Source organism: Sapajus apella, unplaced genomic scaffold, assembly GCF_009761245.1.
Source record: "Sapajus apella isolate SASKATOON/1434 unplaced genomic scaffold, GSC_monkey_1.0 scaffold44, whole genome shotgun sequence".
Lineage (NCBI taxonomy): Eukaryota > Metazoa > Chordata > Mammalia > Primates > Cebidae > Sapajus > Sapajus apella.
Genome location: NW_022436984.1, coordinates 1020675 through 1043140, shown reverse-complemented (window position 1 = coordinate 1043140; position 22466 = coordinate 1020675). Strand labels below are relative to the sequence as shown.

Sequence of the window (22466 nt, the reverse complement as noted above, 5' to 3'; positions counted from 1 at the left end):
GTTACAGGTGTGAGCTACTGTGCCTAACCTAGACCGTTATTTTTAAATGATAGTGTCCTTTTTAGATATAAGTAGACTTTCTACTAGGAAGATAAGGAAATAAAGCACTGATACAGACCTTTTTATCATGCCTTTTTCCATGTTCCTTTTTTGGTGGTATTATTACATTGTCAAGGTGCATGATACTTGATGCTGTTCTGTTATCTTAATTCCTAAACTTACATATTGATTGAGTGCCTCTCCCAGTCCATTTATCTCAGTCTCCCCTCCATTGCTGAATTATTTATATTGCATGGCTGTAATTCCATCAACAAATTTTTTTCAAGAAAGGTTCATAGGTGCTGCACTCATTCCCTTAGTGGCTCAGCCTTTTGAGTGGCTGAGACTACAGGCACGCGCCACCACATCCAGCTGATTTTTTTTTTTTTTTTTTGAGACAGGGTCTCCCCCTCTGTGACCCAGACTGGAGTACAATGGCATGATCTTAGCTCACTGCAACCTCCACCTCCCGAGTTCAAGCGATTGTCCTGTCTCAGCCTCCTGGAGTAACTGGAATTACAGGCACATGCCACCAAAGGCCAGCTAATTTTTGTATTTTAGTAGAGATGGGGTTTCAGCATATTAGTCAGGCTGATCTCGAACTCCCAACCTCAGGTGATGTGCCAACCTCGGCCTCCCAAAGTGCTGGGATTATAGGCGTGAGCCACTGCACCCAGCCTTACTTTATTTTTTAGAGATGGGGTCTTACTGTCTTGCCCAGGCTGGTCTCAAACTCTTGGGCGAAAGTGTCTTCCTGCCTTTACCTCTCAAAGTGCTAGAATTATAGGCATGAGCCACTGCACCTAGCAACATTGTGTTGTTTTTGACTTCTTGCCTGTTCTCTTTGTCTTGGGGCAGAGTTAGCAAACATTTTCTGTGAAGGTCCAGATAGAAAATAATTTTAGGCTTTGTTGGCTGTTTGGCCATTGTTGGAACTACTTAAGTCTCCCATTATATTGAAGCAACTATAGACAGAGAATGGGTGTGGCCGTGTTCCAGAAAAACAGGTAGCAACCTGTATTTGGGTCATAGGCTGTAGTTTGCTAATCCTTGTCCTAGAGGTTTTGTTTGTTTGTTTTGAGATGGAGACTTGCTCTTGTCACCACGCTGGAGTGGAATAGTGCAGTCTCGTCTCACTGCAATCTCCATCTCCCGGGTTCAAGTGATTCTCCTGCCTCAGCCTCCTGAGTAGCTAGCATTACAGGCACCCGCCACCATGTCTGGGCAATTTTTTGTATTTTTAGTAGAGAAGGGGTTTCACCATGTTTACCAGCCTGGTCTCGAACTCCTGACCTCAGGTGATCCACCCACCTCGGCCTCCCAAAGTGCTGAGATTACAGACATGAGCCACCAATCCCAGCCTATGCTTAAAAGTCCTTTAACTTTTATTTATAGGGAGTAGAGAGAGGTGCATTCTATTCTCTGCAGTAGGTGTATTCACCCTATCATTTTTCAACTGTAGATTCCAGACAAAGCTATTGTTTTATTGATTAGAATTGGGGTTAAAATACCAGGTTGAGTCTTTAAACCCTGGAGGGAGCGTTGGATAGCTAATCAGGATCCACACATCCTTTCATAGTGGTTTGGATCTAAGGGTAGAAGACAAAGGTCCTAGGAACCCAGAAAAAGAAATTAGAGCAAGGCCAGGCGCGGTGGCTCACGCCTGTAATCCCAGCACTTTGGGAGGCCAAGGCGGGTGGATCACGAGGTCAAGAGATCGAGACCATCCTGGTCAAAATGGTGAAACCCCATCTCTACTAAAAATACAAAAAATTAGCTGGGCATGGTGGTGCGTGCCTGTAATCCCAGCTACTCAGGAGGCTGCGGCAGGGGAATTGCCTGAACCCAGGAGGCGGAGGTTGCGGTGAGCCGAGATCGCGCCATTGCACTCCAGCCTGGGTAACATGAGTGAAACTCCGTCTCAAAAAAAAAAAAGAAAGAAATTAGAGCAAGGAAGAAAGAACTTGTTTTTAATACCTACACATTGTGTCCCTACTTCAGGCATGGTGGTTTTCTGGAACCTTCCCACTAACTCACCCCTGCAGCGGATACGGCTCTCCGACGGCTCCTTAAAGCTCTACCCCTTCCAGTGTTTCCTAGCCCATGACCAGGCTGTGCGTACCCTTCAATGGTGCAAAGCTAACAGGTATAGAATAGGAGATCTCTGGAGGGGGAAGGTGAATATTGGGACAGGCTGACTCTTCCAGATTTATTCAGATTTGACCTTCTCCCATCTTTTCACAGCCATTTCCTTGTCTCTGCGGGGAGTGACCGGAAAATCAAATTCTGGGACTTACGACGACCTTATGAACCCATAAATTCTATTAAGCGCTTCTTGAGTACAGAGCTGGCCTGGCTGCTCCCCTACAATGGCGTCACTGTGGCTCAGGACAACTGCTATGCCTCGTACGGCAAGATGGAGATAGGACCTCTGGGGACAGGCCCTAAGGGTTGGGGTGCAAAGCGTGCCAGATTGTTGTGGGGAGAGGAGGGTAGAGAGTTGGTTCACTGAGGTGGTTTAAATTCTGGAAGAGGTTAAGGAGTAGAAATGAATCTAAAGAAAAGGAAGGTTTAAATTTATTTCTCTTTTAACAGTTACGGACTCTGTGGGATTCATTATATTGATGCTGGTTACTTTGGTTTCAAAGCCTACTTCACTGCTCCTCGCAAAGGCACTGTTTGGGTGAGCCCCTCTTTCTTCTTCATTACACAGGAAAACCGTTCATTTATGCACTATTAGTGGTCAGGAAGAGGCAGTAGTTTTGGATAGAAGGAGAAGATAAGTGTGTGGTATCTCTTATCAGGGCTGTGGGTTATGATAAACTCATTTTTTGTGTGTGTGTGTCAGACTGCAGTTGTTACCAGTTCAGCTCTGAATAAATGAATGAAAGAATGAATGAATGAAATCTGTCTCTTTCTATTAGAGTCTTTCAGGATCTGATTGGCTTGGGACCATAGCTGCAGGAGACATATCTGGGGAGCTCATTGCTGCTATATTGCCAGATATGGCACTGAATCCAATAAATGTCAAGCGACCTGTAGAGCGAAGATTTGTACGTATATGAACACCTAACAGCAGCTGTTGGATCCTATAACGCACATGCCTTCCCAATTTCTGGTAGAGTACAAATTAGTGCTAGGTCTCCCAGCCCTAATATTATCCCAGAAAGTCTTAGCACAGAGTTGTGTATAATCTTCCCTACCCTACTGCATCTGAGCATATATTTAAACATACTACTTTCTTCTATCTTTAAGCCTTTCCTGCCCAAACCAGTTTCCTCTCTCTGCTTTTATTCTGTCTTTAGTATTATAGAACCTAATTTCATGATCTCCTTTCAGCCTATATATAAAGCAGATCTGATACCGTATCAGGACAGTCCTGAAGGTCCAGACCATTCTTCTGCTTCATCTGGGGTCCCTGACCCTCCCAAGGCTCGAACTTATACTGAAACTGTCAACCATCACTACTTGCTCTTTCAAGACACAGATTTGGTAAGTTGAGGCCAGGATAATGGGTGTGATATTAGAAAAGGTAGAAAACTTTAGTCTTTGTATAGTACGCAATCCTGAGTTTAGCACAAAGATGTAAAACTAAGGAGCTTCAGCCGAGCTTGGTGGCTCACACCTGTAGTCCCACCTTTGGGAGGCCAAGGTGGGAGGATCACAAGGTCAAGAGATGGAGACCATCCTGGCCAACATGGTAAAACTCCGTCTCTATTAAAAATATAAAAATTAGCTGGGCCTGGTGGCACGTGCCTGTAGTCCCAGCTACTCAGGAGGCTGAGGCAGGACAATCACTTGAACTCAGGAGGCGGAGATTGCAGTGAGCCAAGATTGCACCACTGCACTCCAGCCTGGCAACAGAGCGAGACTCTGTCTCAAAAAAAAAAATGGCCAGGTGCAGTGGCTTACGCCTGTAATCCTGTAATCCCAGCACTTTGGGAGGCCAAGGCGGGCAGATTACCTGAGCTCGGGAGTTTGAAACCAGCCTGACCAACATGGAGAAACTCCGTCTCTACTAAAAATACAAAAATAGCTGGGCGTGGTGGCGCAGACCTGTAATCCCAGCTATACTCGGGAGGCTGGGGCAGGAGAATCGCTTGAACCTGGAAGTGGAGGTTGCGGTGAGCTGAGATCGCGCCATTACCTTCCAGCCTGGGCAACAAGAGTGAAACGCCATCTCAAAAAATAAATAAATAAATAAAAACCAAAACAAAAAAATAAAAACTAAGGAGTCTGTCACTTTCTCGCCTGTTTCATTTCCCTTCCCCAGGGTTCATTCCATGATCTGCTCCGGAGAGAACCAATGCTGCGCATGCAGGAGGGAGAGGGGCATTCTCAACTCTGCCTGGACAGGCTGCAGCTGGAGGCTATTCATAAGGTAATCTCTCATCCTTGCCACCCTCCACTCATTTCCCCCCAGTGCTCTGGGCCTGGGGCTGATGAAATGGGAAATGAAAAGGTTACACAGATGATAGCCTCCTCCTCCTCCAGAGCATGACAGTACTTCATTCACTGGCTTCTCATTCTTACCACTCTTGATTGTGGCTCATTTTTTTTTTTGCTCATATAGCTAGGAGTCACCCTCAAGCACCACTCATGAGCATCTCTCTTTGTTTTCTGTTCTCTTCACAGGTACGTTTCAGCCCAAACCTGGACTCCTATGGATGGCTGGTATCTGGGGGGCAGTCAGGGCTGGTTCGAATCCATTTTGTCCGTGGACTTGCCTCCCCACTGGGCCACCGTATGCAGCTTGAAAGTCGAGCCCACTTCAATGCTATGTTCCAACCATCCTCCCCCACTAGACGGCCTAGCTTCTCTCCAACCAGCCATCACCTTCTGCCCACTCCCTAGCTTTGGTCCACGACAGACCCTTGGAGTGAAGTCGGTCAAGAACAAATGGCCCCTATGCACAGAGCCATAGGAACTGGGGGCCTTCCCTGGACACTGATCATGCCAGGCCTGGACCTTTAGGCCTGCCTCCCAGGACTCCTTAGATCCCACTCTTTCCACAGACTTCTGTGATCACAGCCCCCTGCGGGCAGGGGGGCTCTCCCTCCACAAACTCTCAAGGCTCCTCAGCTTAAGACTATGGCTCATGAGAAACACTCAGGCCTGACCTAGGCTTGGGAGTCAAACTGCTCATATTGAGCGTATTGTTAAGTGGGTGAAGCTTAAGTAAAGGTACTGGGTGTTTTTGCAACCACTTGTGAATGGGTGTATGGAGAATTGAAAAAGGTATCTGCATGAAGGCTCCTGTCTGACTATTTTAGGATACTATATTACTGCCTTCTGAAACTTCCTCTTTAGGGTAACCATTATATATGCCCACAAGGGTGATAGTAATTTGTGAGACTGAAGTTGCTTTGAGTACTACTTTGACCAAGGAACACCACGAACACCCTACCGATAGAACAGTAGCTCAGATCTTAACTTGCTCCTGCTTACGAAGTATTCCCAATCACTGGTCATCTGACCCTACTTGAACACTCCTGAAGAGTCATGTTTTTTAAAATCTTCCTTTATATCAAGTCAGAGTATACCTCTATAAATTTTACTCATGGGTGTTAGGAAATTTAGTCATCTTCCCTGTGATTTCCCTGTTAAATATTTAACCATAGCAATCATGTGTTTCCCAAGTCTTCTCTAGATTAAATATTTTCGGTTACTTCAACCATTCTTTTACACGTCATGATTTTTGATCCTTCATGATACTGTCACATTGTTGACTTATTATAATGTTTACTTCAGTTCTACATATAGGAGGTGTTTAGAACCCAAGTACAGTAATGTATTGTTATATCTCATCTTGTTAGAGTCCTCTCATGGGATACTGCCTCCTAAGCAAAGACAGATGCTAGTGGTGAGAAACAGGCAAACCATGGTCTTGAAATGCCTAGGAGTATACGCTGGGGTTTGGAGGGAAATAGATGACCTCAGGAAATAGAAAAAAACAGGCAGCTGTTTTTTTTGGAGGAAGTAGAGATCAGTGCCTACCTGGTACAAAACCCTCTGGCATTCTAGACTGGCCAAATACGTAGTGTAGGGATATATCAGAAAATGTCCTTTAAGAGGGGATCAAGAAGTTTAGTCCTGGCCAGGTGCAGTAGCTCATGCCTATAATCCCAACACTTTGGGAGGCTGAGGCAAGAGTTCACTTGAGGTCAAGAGTTCAAGGCCATCCTGGCCAACATGGTGAAACCCCATCTCTACCAAAAATATAAAAAATTAGCTGGGTGTGGTGGTGTGCACCTGTAATCCCAGCTACTTGGGAAGCTAAGGCAGGAGAATCACTTGAACCTGGGAGTCAGAGGTTGCAGTGAGCTGAGATCATGCCACTGCACTCCAGCCTGGGTGACAGGGTGAGACTCCATCTCAAAAAAAAAAAGTTCCATCTCCATCCTTTACAGATGAGAAAACAGACCTGGAGGAAACCCAAGTCCATCAACAGCAGAGAGAGAACCTATGTCAGTGCAAAGAAGCCAAGTGTTGCACTACCCTATTGGGATCCAGCTCACATTGAGCCAGTTTTTTGAGCTGTTAGGCGAGTGCCTTCTGTCAAAGAAAGCTTTACTCAATTCTACAGGGCAGTCCCTTTCCTATTTTCAGTGGTAGAAAAGATGGGACCTGGGGATCCACACTTGAGAGACTGTAGGTTGGCGCTGGCAGCCCTGCTTCTGCAGCTGAGTCTCAGCCCTACTCTTGACCTTGTTCCTTTTCTCTACCAAGAGCTTTTTCTCTTTCCAGCTGTCCCTCCCAGTATATCCACTTCATACTGTCCACAGTTCATATACTTTTCTACCTTTATTCCTCTTCTCATACTCCTTCCTTTGCCAGGAGTGTCTTTTTCCACCATCTTTATCCGAGTTCAATTCATCCCTCAAGGTCCCTGCTCAAATTCCACCTTCACCAAAGAGCTTCCCAGTTTTCTCCAGTTAAAAAAAAAAAGTCTCCTTTGTGTTCCCACGGGGGAAGGAAAAAGGATAAACAAGCATTAAGCACTTGATCCGTTTCAGGCAGTTTGCATATGTCACTTGTATGAGGTAGGTATTGCCATTTTAATGATAAAAGAGGTGGAGAGGGTAAGCAGTCTGTAAAAGGTCAAGGTCATATAACTAGTAAGTGGTGGTGCTGGGGATATGAACTCAGTCTAACTTAAGAATATAACTTTACAGCCTACCACATTTGGTCTCCTATTACATTTACTTGTGTTAACTCACTTCTCTAGCATGCTGTTTTGCAAATAGAAGCGTTTTAGTTAAATGTTTGTGACACTGAATTCCTTGATTCCTTTACTCTTCCTCCAGGATTTGTGGCAGGAGTCTCCCTGCCTTAATAAAGGAATTGGGTGAATTGGGGATGGAGCTGGGCAAGTGGACAGCCTGAAAAGAGTCTGCCTCCTGATGTTTGGGCTCCCAGGAGATAAGTAAAGCCTGCCAGCCTAACAAATCCATTGCCAGGGATATTGTAGACATTCCCAACGCTATAGAAAAGATAATTGCTGTATAGTCACAGACTCTTAGAATGTTAGAGCTGGAACGGATAAGCTTACTGGTTTTCAAACATGCATTGTGGACCCCATTGTTAAAAATGGGTCTTCTGAGAAGTATATACTTTTTAAAAAAGAAGCAGCTGTAGTAATACCGCCCCTCTCATCCCCCTACACACAAACATCTCCTGAAGAACTCCTAGAACTGAGCCGAGTTTGGAAAGTCAATAGTGTAACCCCCCTCATTTTACAGATGCGGAGCCTTAAGACCAAGTCTAGTCATGACTAAGGCTGCACAGCCCGTTAGTTAGGGAGCCAATATCTAATGTCTTCTGAGGTTCTAATTCCAGTGCTTTCTGTGGAAGAGTCACATGTATGCAATATTTCTTAAGTGGCTGTTTGCAGCAAAGCACTGAAATAGTTGCATGAGGACAAATATGAACGACTCCAGTTTCACCCACGCATGAGCTCACAGCTGAGGATAATGAAGAACCTACAGACAAAAAATAGCTTATAGCTCCCGAACTACGATTGCTGAGAAAAGGATGTCAGGACCTTGTGAAGTTCTTGCGGGGGAGGGTGGGCTGAACAATGAGACTACCGGACTGAGAGAGGCCCGGGCCTCGAGGGGAGAGAAGGGGCTGGAGGAGGCAGAGGGTTGAACCCAGGTGGGAAGTAAGGCCGGCAGGGTCCACACAAGGGTCCGGCGCAGTCCAGCTGGAAAAGGGGTCGCTCACGGAGTGGGTGACCGAGTTAAGTCGCTCTCCAGGGGTATCTGGCTCGCTCCACTCCCATTCCTGTCCTGGGTGCGAAGGTCCGAAGGACGCTGGGCGGAAGGGGTGGGACTTTGGGCGGAAGGGGCGGGACTTGGGCGCGGAAGTTCCTAGGCCAGCCTGTTACGTGGGAGGGAGGCTCCGCGCCCAGCTCGCACTCAGGTGAGTGGCGGAGGATCCGCAGTCACTGGCTTAAAGTGTTGTAAGTCATGAGCGCCCACAAGGCATGTGGTCATTGTATATTCGGACAGTGATGTACCCTGTTTTGGGTCTGGAGCTGGACTCAGGAAGGTTACACTGGTTGCAACCAAGTCTGAATCTGGAGATGGACCAAGCTGTCTTTTCAGGGACCTAATCTCTGGGTGGAAGCCAGAGCAAAGCTGCCCTCTTGAGTGTCTCGGTTGGGAACCCAGGCCTCCATTGGCCCTGCTTCAGGACTGAGGGTGGGGTGGCTGGTGGCTGCTACTGGGAGTCCATAGCTTCCCACAGCCTTTCTCTCTTCCCCAATTGCCTAAGGCGACTCCTGCAACAGGAAGCTGTCTGGGAAGCATCCCGTATGTGGCCTCTGCCCCTTTAAGTAACATTGGAAGTGGGAAGGGCAAGGGAGTGCGCACAGGGAATGTCAGGCGGCTCCTTAGTTGTGGAAAGGGACAGCGGGGGTGACCCCTCTTCTCTTGGCTTGACAGGAAGCATGGCACTCTGGCGGGCATACCAGCGGGCTCTGGCTGCTCACCCGTGGAAAGTACAGGTCCTGACAGCTGGTGAGTGTCCCTCTAGGACTTGAGTGGGACCAGGGCAGACTGATTTGGAAGCCAGAGTCTTGTCTCACTGCACCACTCTCACTTTCTGTTTCTATTCAGCCCTCTCGAAGGGTTGGCTGGCTTTCATCACACACTGTCCCCAGTCTGTTTTGGAGGGTGGCCCCCAAGGCTGTTTTTAAGGGGTAGGCATAGTTGGCCAAGCTGTGCAGTAGGGTTTTAGGATTTCAAAGTCCTCAAAAAGCTGGTCAGTCCTGAAATAAGATAAAGGCATTGCCCCAGAAGGCCCCAACTTGGAAAACTAACATTTTACTGTATGCAAAGCACTTTTATATACATTATAGCATAGGGCCCCCACAAAGTTGTGTGAGCTAGGAGGGTTGAGTCCACGTTAGATCACACCTAATAAGTGCTAAATCAAGACTCCTACCCGAGTTTTTCATGGTATTTTTTATTGTGAAACATACAAAAGAATGACTGAGACATGTATGTACAGTTTAAATAGCATTAAAACTGAACAGTTCTGTATCAGCAACCAGCTTTGAGATCTCTTGAGCACCTCTCCCTAATTCACACACACAAATTTCCTGAGTTTTGTTTATATCATTCATTTGCTTTTCTTATCATTTACTGTCTAAATATGTATCTCCAAACGGTATCCGATCACTCCATCCTGATCCATTTGGATTGATCAGATACCAATCACTCCAAATGCAGTGACTGAATACCAACCTCACAGAGGTAACGCCGTGACTTACCTACATTTGTTACCATCTTCATTCTGCAAGTTAGCTAATGTAAGAGGATGGTGCGAAGATAAGTAAGTCTTATGGGGGATGATTAGAAGGCCTTAGACCATTGGGGTACAAAGGGTAATCACATTAAGATGAGGTTTTGCCCATGTTTAGAGGAGGGGAACAGGATTCTATTGATGACTGGGCTTCTGAGAAGAGGACCATTGGAAGGGATGGGAGGCTACTGAAAGCCAGAGTAGAACAGGGGTCCTGTGACCAGAATAGCCCTACATCAGCACTAGAAACTTAACTGCATGAATGGCCAGGAGATGGATTATTTGGCCCTTCCCTGAGTCCCTCTCCAGTCTCCGGTGCCCAACCACCTCTCGTCCTGTCCTCAGTGTCCGTCAGCCTGTATGACTCACCTGGCTGCGTGTGTGGTGACTCATGCTGGGCAGCGTGGCTGTGATGGGAACTGACACGCTGGGCCCTTTGCCCAGGCTCAGATTCCCCCAGGGCCCATAACTGCCAGATGGAAGCTTCCCCCTTGTGGTCATCAAGAATAGGGAGGGAAGGATAGTCCTTGCATTTCTCTACCCAAGACATCTGCAGCTGACAAAGGCAGGAGCTAGAGCTCCAAGGAAGCCCAGGTGCCAACATGTGGCTGAACTGGGGTTCTGGTCTCTTGGTGCTGGAGCCCTTCAGCTCCACAGCCTCAGTCTTCCTGAGGCTGTACTGACATCCCAGCTCTGCCCTGTAGCAAATTGTAGCCTCCCAGCACTTTTCCCAGACTTTTTCAGACCATTCAGACTTTTCCTTCCCTCCTGTTCAGGGTATTTGGATCAAACTACAAATAAAGGGGGAAAGTGGCTTTAGCTCACTGAGCCACTTTTGGACCCCAGCATAGTAGTTTCTAAGGTTCCATGGAATAGCTCATCACACTAGAAAACAGTACAGAGACTTCAGACTTAGAAGACCAGGATTTGAATCTTAGAGCCATTGCACCTAGTAGGTGCATTAATCAGGACAAGTCAGTAAGCTGCTTTGAGCCTCAGTTTCCTCTTTTAAAACTTGAGTTTAGGCTAGGCACACCTGTAATCCCAGCACTTTGGGAGGCCAAGGCAAGCAGATCACTGGAGACCAAGGCGAGCGGATCACCTGAGCTTGGGAATTCGAGACCAGCCTGACCAACATGGAGAAACCCTGTCTCTATTAAAAATACAAAATTAGCCAGGCATGGTGGCGCATGCCTGTATGCCCAGCTACTCGGGAGGCTGAGGCAGAAGAATCACTTGAACCCGGGAGGCGGAGGTTGTGGTGAGCCAAGATCACGCCATTGCACTTCAGCCTGGGCAACAAGAGTAAAACTGTCTCAAAAACAACAACAATGACAACAACTTGAGTTTAGCTGTATGGTTATTATCACTGTGAAAAGGAATATAGGAATATATTGTTCCTGGAATATCACTGTGAAAAGGCTTTGGAAATTTTTTTTTCTTATTTTTTTTTTTTTTCTGGAGACAGAGTGTCACACTGTTGCACAGGCTGGAGAGCAGTGGTGCAATCTCAACTCACTACAACCTCCACCTCCTGGATTCAAGCAATTCTCACGCCTCAGCCACCTGAGTAGCTGGGACTATAGGTGCGCCACCACACCAGGCTAGCTACTTTTTTGTATTTTTAGTAGAGACAGGGTTTCGCCATGTTTACCAGGCTAGTCTTGAACTCCTGACCTCAAGTGATCCTCCCGCCTCAGCCTCCCAAAGTGTTAGGATTACAGGCGCAAGCCACTGTGCCCCTAAATGCTCGATAAACTTAAAGACTCAACAGGTTGGTTCTTTCTGTGAGTGTTGGCAGCCCAGGCACAATAAACTATTTTATTTTATTTTATTTTATTTTATTTTATTTTATTTTATGAGACAGGCTCTTGCTCTGTTGCCCAGGCGGAGTACAGTGGCATGATCCCATCCTGAGCTATAACTGTGCCACTGCATTCCAGCCTGGGCAACATAGGATCCTCTGCCTTAGCCTCCCAAGTGGCTAGGACTGCAGGCTTACACCACCATGCCCAGCTAATTTATTTTCTTTTTTGGTAGAGATGGGGTTTTGCCATATTGCCCAAGTCATATTCTTTTTATAGTGGTGTTTGGGTTAGCTTTGTTCCACTTGCCATAATCTGAAGGTGGATAACCATCTTAGCCTTGGGTTACAAAAAGCAGAGCCTGAAGCTTATGTACAGATACCTTGTTAGGGAGAGGAAGTGATCCCATGGAAGGAAAAAGGGAGAGCCACTAGAAGGATGCATTATTGAATTAGCCACTTCTAAGGGCAGCTGTTGCTCAGTCCCTTGGAATGAGAAGCTCTTTGAAATACTCCTTAAAGTGGCTGAGGATGTTGGCTCACACCTGTAATCCTAGCACTTTGGGAGGCCAAGGCAGGCAGATCACCTGAGGTTGGAAGTTTGAGACCAGCCTGGCCAACATGGTGAAACCCCATCTCCACTAAAAATAAAAAAAATTAGCCAGGCATGGTGGTGTGTGCCTATAGTTCCAGCTACTCAGGAGCCTGAGGCAGGAGAATCGCTCGAGCCCAGGAAGTGAAGGTTGCAGTGAGCTGAGATCATGCATTCCAGCCCGGGAGACAAAGTAAGACTCTGTCTCAAAAAAAAATGAAAGAGCCGGGCGCGGTGGCTCAAGCCTGTAATCCCAGCACTTTGGGAGGCCGAGGCGGGTGGATCACGAGGTCAAGAGATCGAGACCATCCTGGTCAACATGGTGAAACCCTGTCTCTACTAAAAATACAAAAAAAAATTAGCTGGGCATGGTGGTGCGTGCCTGTAATCCCAGCTACTCAGGAGGCTGAGGCAGGAGAATTGCCTGAACCCAGGAGGCGGAGGTTGCGGTGAGCCGAGATCGCGCCATTGCACTCCAGCCTGGGTAACAAGAGCGAAACTCCGTCTCAGAAAAAAAAAAAAAAAAAATGAAAGAAAAGAAAAGAAAAGAAAAGACATACTCTTTAGGACTGTCTGGATGAATAGTTCTTTCTTTCTTTTTTTTGTAAGTAAGTCTCATGAAAATGAATAGTAATTTCTAGAGAAAAGAAGAAATCTTTATCTGCTGCTCCCATCCCACATTGGTCAAAGATTCACCCCACATCTGGTGCGGTGGCTCACACCTATAATCCCAGCACTTTGGGAGGCCAAGGCGGGCCGATCACTTGAGGTCAGGAGTTCGAGAACAGCCTGGCCAACATGGTGAAATGCCATCTCTACTAAAAAATACAAAAATTAGCCGGATGTGGTGGCAGGCGCCTGTAATCCCAGCTACTCAGGAAGCTGAGATGGGAGAATTGCCTGAACCCAGGAGGCGGAGGTTGCAGCGAGCTGAGATTGTGCCATTGCACTCCAGCCTTGGCGAGACTCCATCTCAAAAAAAAAAAAAAAAAAAGATTCACCTCATGGGATAACTCCCCTCCACTACTAGTTTGCACATGCATAGTCACTGAAGCCATCAACAGCAAAGACCCAGGTATGGCATAGGCCTGAAGCAAGGATCTATCCCGTTGAACTGTAGTAATGGCTGGAGTAAGAGATAGGTAAATAAGAACATTTGAAATTATTCAAAAGAAATGTCTAGCATACCAGTTTTGGCCAAGCCAGAGTCAGGAACAGGTTAGTCTGGGGGAAGATTGGCTGCATGTTCTGCAGAGTGTGAGTCAGCCTTATCCCTTCCTTCTTTGAGGGCCCTTCCACTCTCCAGTGGGCCCCGGGCCCAGCTTCATCCATCTTAGTCCACCTTGGTCGTGCTGTGGGAGCAGCTGAGTTCCAACAGATACTGGTTTCCCTGGAGTTTGAATTAAGTGAGGGTGTGAGAGCTCAATAGACCTTACAGACCATCCAGTCCAGCCCATGAGACTGCAGAGAAGGAAACTGAGGAAGGAGGGGTGAGTGTCATGCACTGAGGTCTCAGATGGTCAGTGGTACAGCTGGCGTTATAACCCAGGGCGCTGCCTGCCACACTGCCTTGCACTTGAGACTACTGGAGCCTCCAGATGCTGATGTGGGCTTAGATACCTGACAAGCTGCAAAACTACCCATTTTTTTCTCATTTTCTAGGAGTAGGATGGGTTTAGGCCAGAATGGGAGAGCATTCAGAATAATCCCAGAGGACCCACTCCCCACTCCTACTGCTGGGCTTCCACTCCCTCTGGACTCTGTGCCAGACTGAGCCCCTACCCCAGGCAACTAACTAATGTTTGGAGACCTCTGGGGAGGAACGGCAGCACTGCTGGCCCCATGCCAGTAGCTATACCTGCTGACCCAGGCCTCTTGGACCGAAGGACATGCTTCCTGCTCCTCCTTCCAAGAAGCCACTTCTTGCCCCTCTGCCTTCTTGCACATGAGATGCAAAAGCCACAAAAGTAAGTAGAGAAACAAAATAGAAGTAGAGAATTTACCCCGCCTACGCCTGGGAAGAAGGTACAGAAGTTGGGGCTTTTCCACTAGTGGGCAGGAAGTGGTCCCAAATTGATCTGTGCTCAGAGGCAGGCTCCCTTCCCCCGGCCACTGGATCTGGTGGGGAGTGACGACATGAGAACTGGCACCTACCCAGGGGCATGATGTCACACCTGCGCCAGCATCTGCTCACTGGGCTCCACGCCCAGCCTGTCATTGGGTGTCACTGCCCAGCAGCCCCTCACCCTGCCCCATCAGGCCTCTGGGCATTATGTGTCTTCAGGCCTCCAGTCCCAACTCCCTGGAAACAAGTCCAAGGGGCAGGGGATCAGAGCACTGGAGGGTCCAGACCAACCAGATATGTCCAGGGTTGAGGTGGTTTGGGTCTGTTTCGGCCCTGGGGTTGGGGAAGATGGGATGAGGAATCTAACTGTCTGGGTCCTTCCTGCTCAAAGGGTCACTTGTGCTGGAAAAGCAGGCTTGCTCTATGCTTGCACCAAAGCCTTATACCACCCTGGAGTTGCTGCAGGCTCATGGGGCCTGATCATTTGTGAGCAAAGGAACCCCTGGGCGCTGCTCCTCTGAAATGAACAGAACTGTCAGGGATTGCAGATCTACCTACCACCTACTCTCCCCAACTGCTGCCCTGTCACTTGGTAGTCCCTCAGGCTAGACGAGCAAAGTTTGAGGGCCTTGAATCCATCTTTCTGCAAGGCTGCAGGCTTCCAGGACTACAGGGCTAGAAGTCAGGGACTTGGCTTTTCATTCCAGCTCTGCCTCTAGCTTGTTGTTTGACTGTTGGCAAGCCATGAAGAGTGAAAACACACACTTCTCTGTTTCTTTCCCAGGAATATTGCTTCCTGCCATCCCTATAAGGTGACATGGAGCAGAGTGATGGAATTTTGGGGAGTAAAGACGGAGAGGAAGTGCATTAGTCTAGGGAATGTCTTTGATATGCAGGCCCTTTGGGTCCTCACTTGGGCAGGAACAGCTGGCGGGGGAGCAGTCACAGGGGCCTCCTGGTGCCGCTGACCTCTGAGCCCATGTCAGCCCACACTGAGAATACCCTGGCCTCCTTTTTCCTCCTTGAGAGAAGGCCTGGGTTCAGTCCCAACTGTATTCCTTACCAAGTCATCTCATCTCTCAAAATTCATCATTAAATGGGGGTGTGGGCCGGGTACAGTGGCTCATCCGTGTAATCCCAGCACTTTGGGAGGCCGAGGCAGGTGAATGACCTGAGGTCAGGAGTTTGAGACCAGCTTGTCCAACATGGTGAAACCCCATACCTACTAAAAATACAAAAATCAGTGGGGTGTGGTGGTGGCTGCCTGTAGTCCCAGCTACTCAGGAGGCTGAGGCAGTAGAATCGCTTCAACCCGGAAGGCAGAGGTTGCAGTGAGCCAAGATCATGCCATTGCACTTCAGCCTGGGTGACAAGAACGAAACTCTGTCTAAAATAATAATAATAATAATAATAATAAGTAAATAAATAAATGAGGCCGGGCACAGTGGCTCATGCCTGTAATCCCAGCACTTTGGGAGGCCAAGGTGGGTGGATCACGAGGTCAGGAGTTCAAGACCAGCCTGGCCAAGATGTAAAACCCTGTCTCTACTAAAAATACAAAAAATTAGCTAGGCGTGGTGGCAGGCACCTGTAATCCCAGCTACTCAAGAGGCTGAGGCTTGAACCTGGGAGGCAGAGGTTGCAGTGAGCCAAGATCCTGCCGCTGCACTCCAGCCTGGGTGACAGAGTGAGAGGCCATCTCAAAAACAAACAAACAAAACAAATGAATTAATTAATTAACGGAGGTGTGACCACCTACCTCCCAGATCTTTTGTGAGGATAAATGTATAAGCGCCCTTTGTAAACACCTTACCAAAGTAGACCATTACACTGTTTGTCCCTTCATTTGAGAAGGAACTGCCTTTTCTGCCTCACCATTCCCTCCCCTTCTCAGCAGCACTCTTCCTTTCTGCAGAGCTGTAGCAGCTCCCTCCTATCCCTGCCTGGAGGGATAGGGAACTGAGTGCTGATTGCTTGGGGTGGGAGTAAACCTGCAGTGCCCCAAGGTCCTCGCACCTTCTTGGACCAGTCTGTCTAGCTCCAGCTCATCTTCAGAGCTGTTCATTCTGGAATACTATAGTATTTTCTCTAAGTCTAGTGTGTCCAGATCTCTCTGAGTAGATGTAACCTCGTGAACTGCTTTGGCCCCTAAATCTCTCTAGCTTCCCTCAGCCTGCCAACAGTGATGAATACAGGTTAGAGGGGACTCAAGAGTTCTTCATGCCCTTTCTCAGAATGGTCTTGCTGTTTGGAGCAGTACATTTGACATTTTTCCTTTATTTTCTGAGCACTTACCAAAAGGGCTTGCTTAGGTGTATGGTGAGGGGTGTCTAGGATTCTGTCTTTGTCTCTGGGAGGTCATGTCTCGCAGTGTTGTGGGAAGAGCCCCACCACTTTGGGAGTTTCAGGGAGAGACAAGGCAGGACTGGGGGTGCCCAGAGCTGCTCCATGGCCAGCAGCCCAGGTGAGCCTTGGGTGACCATCCCCAGCCCCAGCTGTCAGCCTTACCCAGCTTCCTTTGACTAAGCTGCTCAGGGCGCAGGGCTGGGCAGAGGGTATGGAGGAAGAGCGCAGCAGTGAGTGTGCAGCCAGCATGGACGTCAGAGCCAGCTCCGGGCCAAGGAATGGGGCAGAAGGACGTGTTTGCCCAGTGCTAATTGAGGGCACGGGGACAGTGCGGCTACAGGGCTGGAGGGTGGCTCTCATTACTTGATGAGATAGACGGACAAGCCAGAGATGATATGGTCACTCCCAAGTGGCCTGATAAGTGTGTATTTGCTAAAAACCATCACGCCACCATAATAGACTGGGGGCTCTGTAAACAGTGATGATTTCTGTCGTAGTTTCTGGATGTGGGTGTCTAAATAGGGCTGCTTGGAGCTGGGTGTCTGTGCAGTTAGGGAAAGGGAAGCAGGTGCAGAGTCCTGGGGGGAAATGGCCACTATATCCATTGCCAACTCAGTGTAAGGTTATGAATGGGGGAAATCTCGGTTTAGCCGATTGTGCCAAGAGGTGGCCAAGACTTTCTTGTGGGGACTGTTATCAGCTCAGCCAGTCCTCTTCCTGCTTGTGAACATTTGAACACTCTTGTTTTATTACTTTTTTTTTTCTTTTTGAGACAGGGTCTTGCAGTGTCGCCCAGGCTGCAGTGCAGTGGTGTGATCACTGCAGCCTCGATCTCCTGGGCTCAAGCAGTCCTCCCACCTCAACCTCCTTAGTAGCTGGGACTACAGGCACATGTCACTATGCCCAGCTAATTGTGTTTTTTTTTTTTTTTTTTTTTGAGACGGAGTTTCGCTCTTGTTACCCAGGCTGGAGTGCAATGGCGCGATCTCGGCTCACCGCAACCTCCACCTCCTGGGTTCAGGCAATTCTCCTGCCTCAGCCTCCTGAGCAGCTGGGACTACAGGCACGCGCCACCATGCCCAGCTAATTTTTTGTATTTTTAGTAGAGACGGGGTTTCACCATGTTGACCAGGATGGTCTCGATCTCTTGACCTCATGATCCACCCGCCTCGGCCTCCCAAAGTGCTGGGATTACAGGCTTGAGCCACCGCGCCCGGCCCAGCTAATTGTTAAAAAAAAAAAATTATAGAGGTGGGGTCTTGCTATATTGCCCAGGCTGGCCCCAAACTCTTGGGCTCAAGCAATCATCCTGCCTCAGCCTCCCAAAGTGCTGGGATTACACTTGGTTGTGTGAGCGACCATTCCAGGCCAGCTCTCTTGTTTTAGAAAAAGAGTGATTCTGGCCAGGCGCGGTGGCACATGCCTGTAATCCCAGCACTTTGGGGTGCCAAGGCAGGCAGATCACCTGAGGTCAGGAGTTCCAAACCAGCCTGGCCAACATAGTGAAACCCCTCCTCTACTAAAAATACAAAAACCAGGCATGGTGGTGGGAGCTACTCGGGAGGCTGAGGCAGGGGAATCACTTGAATCTGGGAGGCATAGGTTGCAGTGAGCTGAGATCACACCACTGCACTCCAGCCTGGATGACAGAGCAAGACTCAGTCTAAAAAAAAAAAAAAAAAAAAAATGGAAAAGAAAAAGAAAGAAAGAGTCATTCTTGCTATTCTCCACAAATAGAGACCCCAAGACCAAGGTGAAAGCTGCTGGCAGGGTCTTGCCTTGGGCTCGGGGGAGAAAACAGGGTTTCCTACCGGTCTACACGATTTATTCATTGTGCTGTGTCTGGAAAGAACAGTGTCTAGGAATCCAGCCACCTGGTTCTTGCCTTAGCTCTGCACTTACTGGTTATGTGGGACCCTGGACTTTTGTTTCCATACCTCTAAAATAAGGAGTTTACATTAAATTATCTTAAAGCCCCTTTCGATTCTGACAGTCTCTGGTTCTTAGCCCTGTGGCCTTAAATTCTTCCTCTGTCTACACTTTCTGACTCTGACTTCCCTTTACAGTTCAATGCAAAGTTCCTGGGCCCAGGCTTGTTCATCCCAGCTTCTGACAGGATACACATGAGGTGTCACCATCCTTGGAGACATGAGGGCTTTGAGGCAGCAGGAAGGGACTGGTCATTTGTTTCCAGAATGAAGCCCTGGGCAGACTGCCAGAGTGTCAGTGGCTACCATCAGATGTCCCTCCCTCCTTGGAACAGCAGCCCATTCTAGGAGATGTCCTGACAACACCTGTGTACCCTGCACAGGGTCTCTGATGGGCGTGGGTGACATTATCTCACAGCAGCTGGTGGAGAGGCGGGGTCTGCAGGAACACCAGAGAAGCCGAACTCTGACCATGGTGTTGCTGGGCTGTGGCTTTGTGGTAAGTTCTACCCTCAGCAGGGCTTCGGTAGACTCAACAGTGGTCTTAGTGCTTTACTATCATCTGGCTTCCCTTGGACTCTGACACCTAAGCCAACCTACTGCCCTCTCTTTTCTTAGTGTCCACTTCCCCTAAGGCTTTCTGATAATTGGGGCGGGGAGCTTAGTGATATAAATGCCAAGTGTCCCCTCACTGCAGCCTGCCGCTATCTGGGGTGTACTTCCAGGGCCCTGTGGTAGGAGGCTGGTACAAGGTTTTGGATCGGTTCATCCCTGGCACCACCAAGGTTGATGCACTGAAGAAGATGTTGTTGGATCAGGTGAGCAGGAGAACAGTGGGGAGGGTGAGCTGTCTTGGGGGTAGGTGGAGATTTAAGAACTCACAGGACTTGAATTTCTCTTCCCTAGGGTGGCTTTGCCCCATGTTTTCTGGGGTGCTTTCTCCCACTGGTAGGGGCACTCAATGGACTTCCAGCCCAGGACAATTGGGCCAAACTACAGCGGGTGAGCCGGACAGGTGTGGAGAATGTCTTTGGCTGGCAGGCTGACAGCCCAGGGGAAGGAGACAGGTTTCACCAGGATAAAAAGGGGCAAGTGGAGGTTGAGTCCTAGGCCATGGAGGGGAGGAGCTGAGGGCATGGTGCAGGAATGTGTTCTTTGAACAGACATCCATGTGTGACGTTCACACTGGGAAGTGGGAGCTGCTTGGAGGTGCAAGTGTTAATTTGTTCCTTCTCTGTCTCTCCAGGATTATCCTGATGCCCTTATCACCAACTACTATGTAAGAGCTGACACCCCAACTGCTTGTTCTCCTGCTTCCTTAAGTCTAGAACTATCCTGGGATTGGGGGTCCTCCTGACATGGAAAACCTTTCCATTGGGATTCCTCTTTCATTCCCAGGATGGGCACCGTAATTAGGGAAGCCATCACCCAATTGTTCGCCTTCTTCTTGTGTGCAGAAGTTGGGGTAGGGCCGGGAAAGACAGTTAGTTTGGGGTCAGGTGGTGGGGCAACCATCCAACCTTTACCTTCTCTCTCTTGCAGCTATGGCCTGCTGTGCAGTTAGCCAACTTCTACCTGATCCCGCTTCATTACAGGTATGCCGCACCCCTACCCCACCTATCAAGGAAGACCCACATTAGCAACAGTTGGAGAGAACATGATTCTCATTTCAACCTTGAGCTACTTTAGACCCCCAACCGGAATGCTGAGCCCTGATCAGAGCTCCTCAGCTTCCCAAGCATGTTATTAAGAATGTCTTGCCATTCCAGAAACTGTCCCAGAATATCTTCCCATTAACCTTCTTCATCTCCCTAGGGAGGATCCTGCTTCCACTACCCTTGTCTCCATCCCACCTGAGCTCCGCACTTGATGGCATATCTGCAGGGACAGTGCCTGGGGTGCTGCTGCCTAGGTTAGACAGGTAGACCAGAAAGCCAAGTAGGAGCCTGGCTGGATACGATAAAGATAGTTGCTGAACCGTACCCAAAAATATAGTGGAACTGAAGATGCATGGTTCAAATGCTTAGAGGTGAGGGGTCTTGGGAACAGGGGAAAATATGGAACTCTTCAGAGGGGACATGGCCAAGATATACATGAATACCATAGCTAAAAGGAATACAGACTGGCTGAGCACGGTCGCTTACATTTGTAATTCTAGCACTTCGGGAGACTGAGGTGAGAGGATTGCTTGAGTGCAGGAGTTCGGCACCAGCCTGGGCAATATAGTGAGACCCCATCTCTACAAAAAGCCAGGCATGGTGATATGCACCTTTAGTCTCAGCTACTTGGGAGGCTGAGGTGGAAGGATCATTTGAGCCTGAGAGATAGAGGTTGCTGTAGCCGAGATCGTGCCACTTTATTTCAGCCTGGTGACAGAATGAAACCCTGTCTCCAAAAAAAAGGAATACAGACTTATGAACCAAATCCATTAGGGTCCTTGCAACACTCTTTGAAACTAGAGCAAGGTTAATTTAAAACAAAAAGGTGCTACTTTATATGGTAGGCAGTACATTTTGGAAGATGAAATCTCAGCTGGTACAAGACAGATCAGTGAGTTTAGAAGGGGCCCAGACAGAGGTGTGAATAACAGAGTTAAGCATGGCAAGAGAGCCGCTAAGTATTTAGCCTTTGAGGCTAGCACCTAGGAAACAGAGCTCTGGGATGGCACAAGAATTTGGGCTAGTTGTCCTTTGGTCCAAGCCACACAGACCCTTAGGGTGCTAAAGGGGCCAGGTGCAGGGGCTCATGCCTGTAATCCCAGCATTTTGGGAGGCTGAGATGGGTGGATTACTTGAGGTTAGGCGTTGGAGACCAGCCTGCCCAACATGTGAAACCCAGTCTCTACTAACAATACAAAAATTAGCCAGCTGTGGTGGAACACATCTGTAGTCCCAGCTACTCAGGAGGCTGAGGCATGAGAATCACATGAACCTGGGAGGCAGAGATTGCAGTAAACCAAGATCATGCTACTGCACTCCAGCCTGGGTGACAAAGGAGACTCTGTGTCAGAAAAAAAAAAAAAATGACGCTGAAGGAAAGAGACCTAAACCTGCCAGTACTCTGAAAGGATCCATCCTTTTCCATCGCACGCTCTGGTCTCCAGCCCTTGCTCATGCTTAGCCTTCCTCTTCACGGTGCTATTCCTGTTCCTTAGGTTGGCTGTTGTCCAATGCGTTGCTGTTATCTGGAACTCCTACCTGTCCTGGAAGGCACATCGGCCCTAAGCCTACCTCACTCCATCATTTCCACTTTGCAGATTGGACCTGGAACAGTCAGACAACCTCCTCAAAGTGGGCACAGCAGTTTCCATGGGATTGGGTTGCCAGTCAGAACTTAAGAAGACTAGCACCCTGCCATTCCTCTCTTCACTCTAAAATGTACACTGACTGCTTTAGAGCCCTTTAAAATAGTCTTACTCCCTCCACATACTAAGCACTCTATGAATATCTGGTGAACTTCATGACCTTATCAACTTTACACCCATATCCCAGCAGATGCTACTCGTTCCCACTCTTCACAGACACATTTGTTACTCTAACCCTGCCCAGCGTTACTGTAGCTCCAGCTCTTTAGAAACCCCAGAACCCTTTATATGGTGCCTCAGCAAATATGTTATTAAATATGTAGTCTGGAATCTGCAGTGGTAATGAGTAAGTTTTTAAGCAGAAAACTATTGAGTCATTTCTAGAGCTGGAAAGAAGCCAAGAGACCACCAAGCCCAATGTTTTGGTTTTTTTTTTTTTTTTTTGAGATGGAGTCTTGCCTGTCATGGAGTGCAGTGGCACGATCTCAGCTTGCTGCAGCCTCTGCCTCCTGGGTTCAAGCAATTCTCCTCCCTCAGCCTCCCAAGTAGCTGGGACTACAGCTGTGTGCCACTACACC

The 22466-nt window shown here is 48.3% G+C and overlaps 2 protein-coding genes across 9 annotated transcripts in view; both read left to right on the top strand.

Moving 5' to 3' along the window:
- Positions 1-7318, top strand: part of GTF3C2 (general transcription factor IIIC subunit 2) — a 35564-nt gene extending 28246 nt beyond the window's left edge. For 2 of the 3 annotated variants that reach the window (XM_032301319.1, XM_032301321.1), the window contains 7 exons: positions 2041-2185; positions 2284-2445; positions 2635-2722; positions 2964-3092; positions 3379-3531; positions 4313-4420; positions 4675-5713. In XM_032301319.1, coding sequence (XP_032157210.1) covers positions 2041-2185; positions 2284-2445; positions 2635-2722; positions 2964-3092; positions 3379-3531; positions 4313-4420; positions 4675-4893 — 1004 coding nt within the window. In that variant the 3' untranslated portion in view covers positions 4894-5713. Of the gene's footprint in view, positions 1-2040; positions 2186-2283; positions 2446-2634; positions 2723-2963; positions 3093-3378; positions 3532-4312; positions 4421-4674; positions 5714-6449 lie in introns of those variants that run through there. The other variant, XM_032301320.1, reaches the window with a different exon arrangement.
- A 1043-nt stretch (positions 7319-8361) lies between these two features.
- Positions 8362-22218, top strand: MPV17 (mitochondrial inner membrane protein MPV17). Of its 6 annotated transcripts, none has more exons than XM_032301323.1 (8): positions 8362-8463; positions 8988-9062; positions 18968-19083; positions 19310-19402; positions 19491-19586; positions 19831-19863; positions 20127-20179; positions 21841-22218. In XM_032301323.1, the coding sequence occupies exons 2-8, from the start codon at positions 8993-8995 to the stop codon at positions 21956-21958; spliced, it is 579 nt and encodes a 192-aa protein (XP_032157214.1). In that variant the 5' UTR covers positions 8362-8463; positions 8988-8992; the 3' UTR covers positions 21959-22218. The 6 variants fall into 6 exon arrangements, with proteins under 6 accessions (XP_032157214.1, XP_032157216.1, XP_032157213.1 ...); XM_032301325.1 differs by having other exon boundaries at positions 21739-22218; XM_032301327.1 differs by having other exon boundaries at positions 8428-8463; positions 18851-19083; positions 21739-22218.
- Positions 22219-22466: the final 248 nt, after the last annotated feature.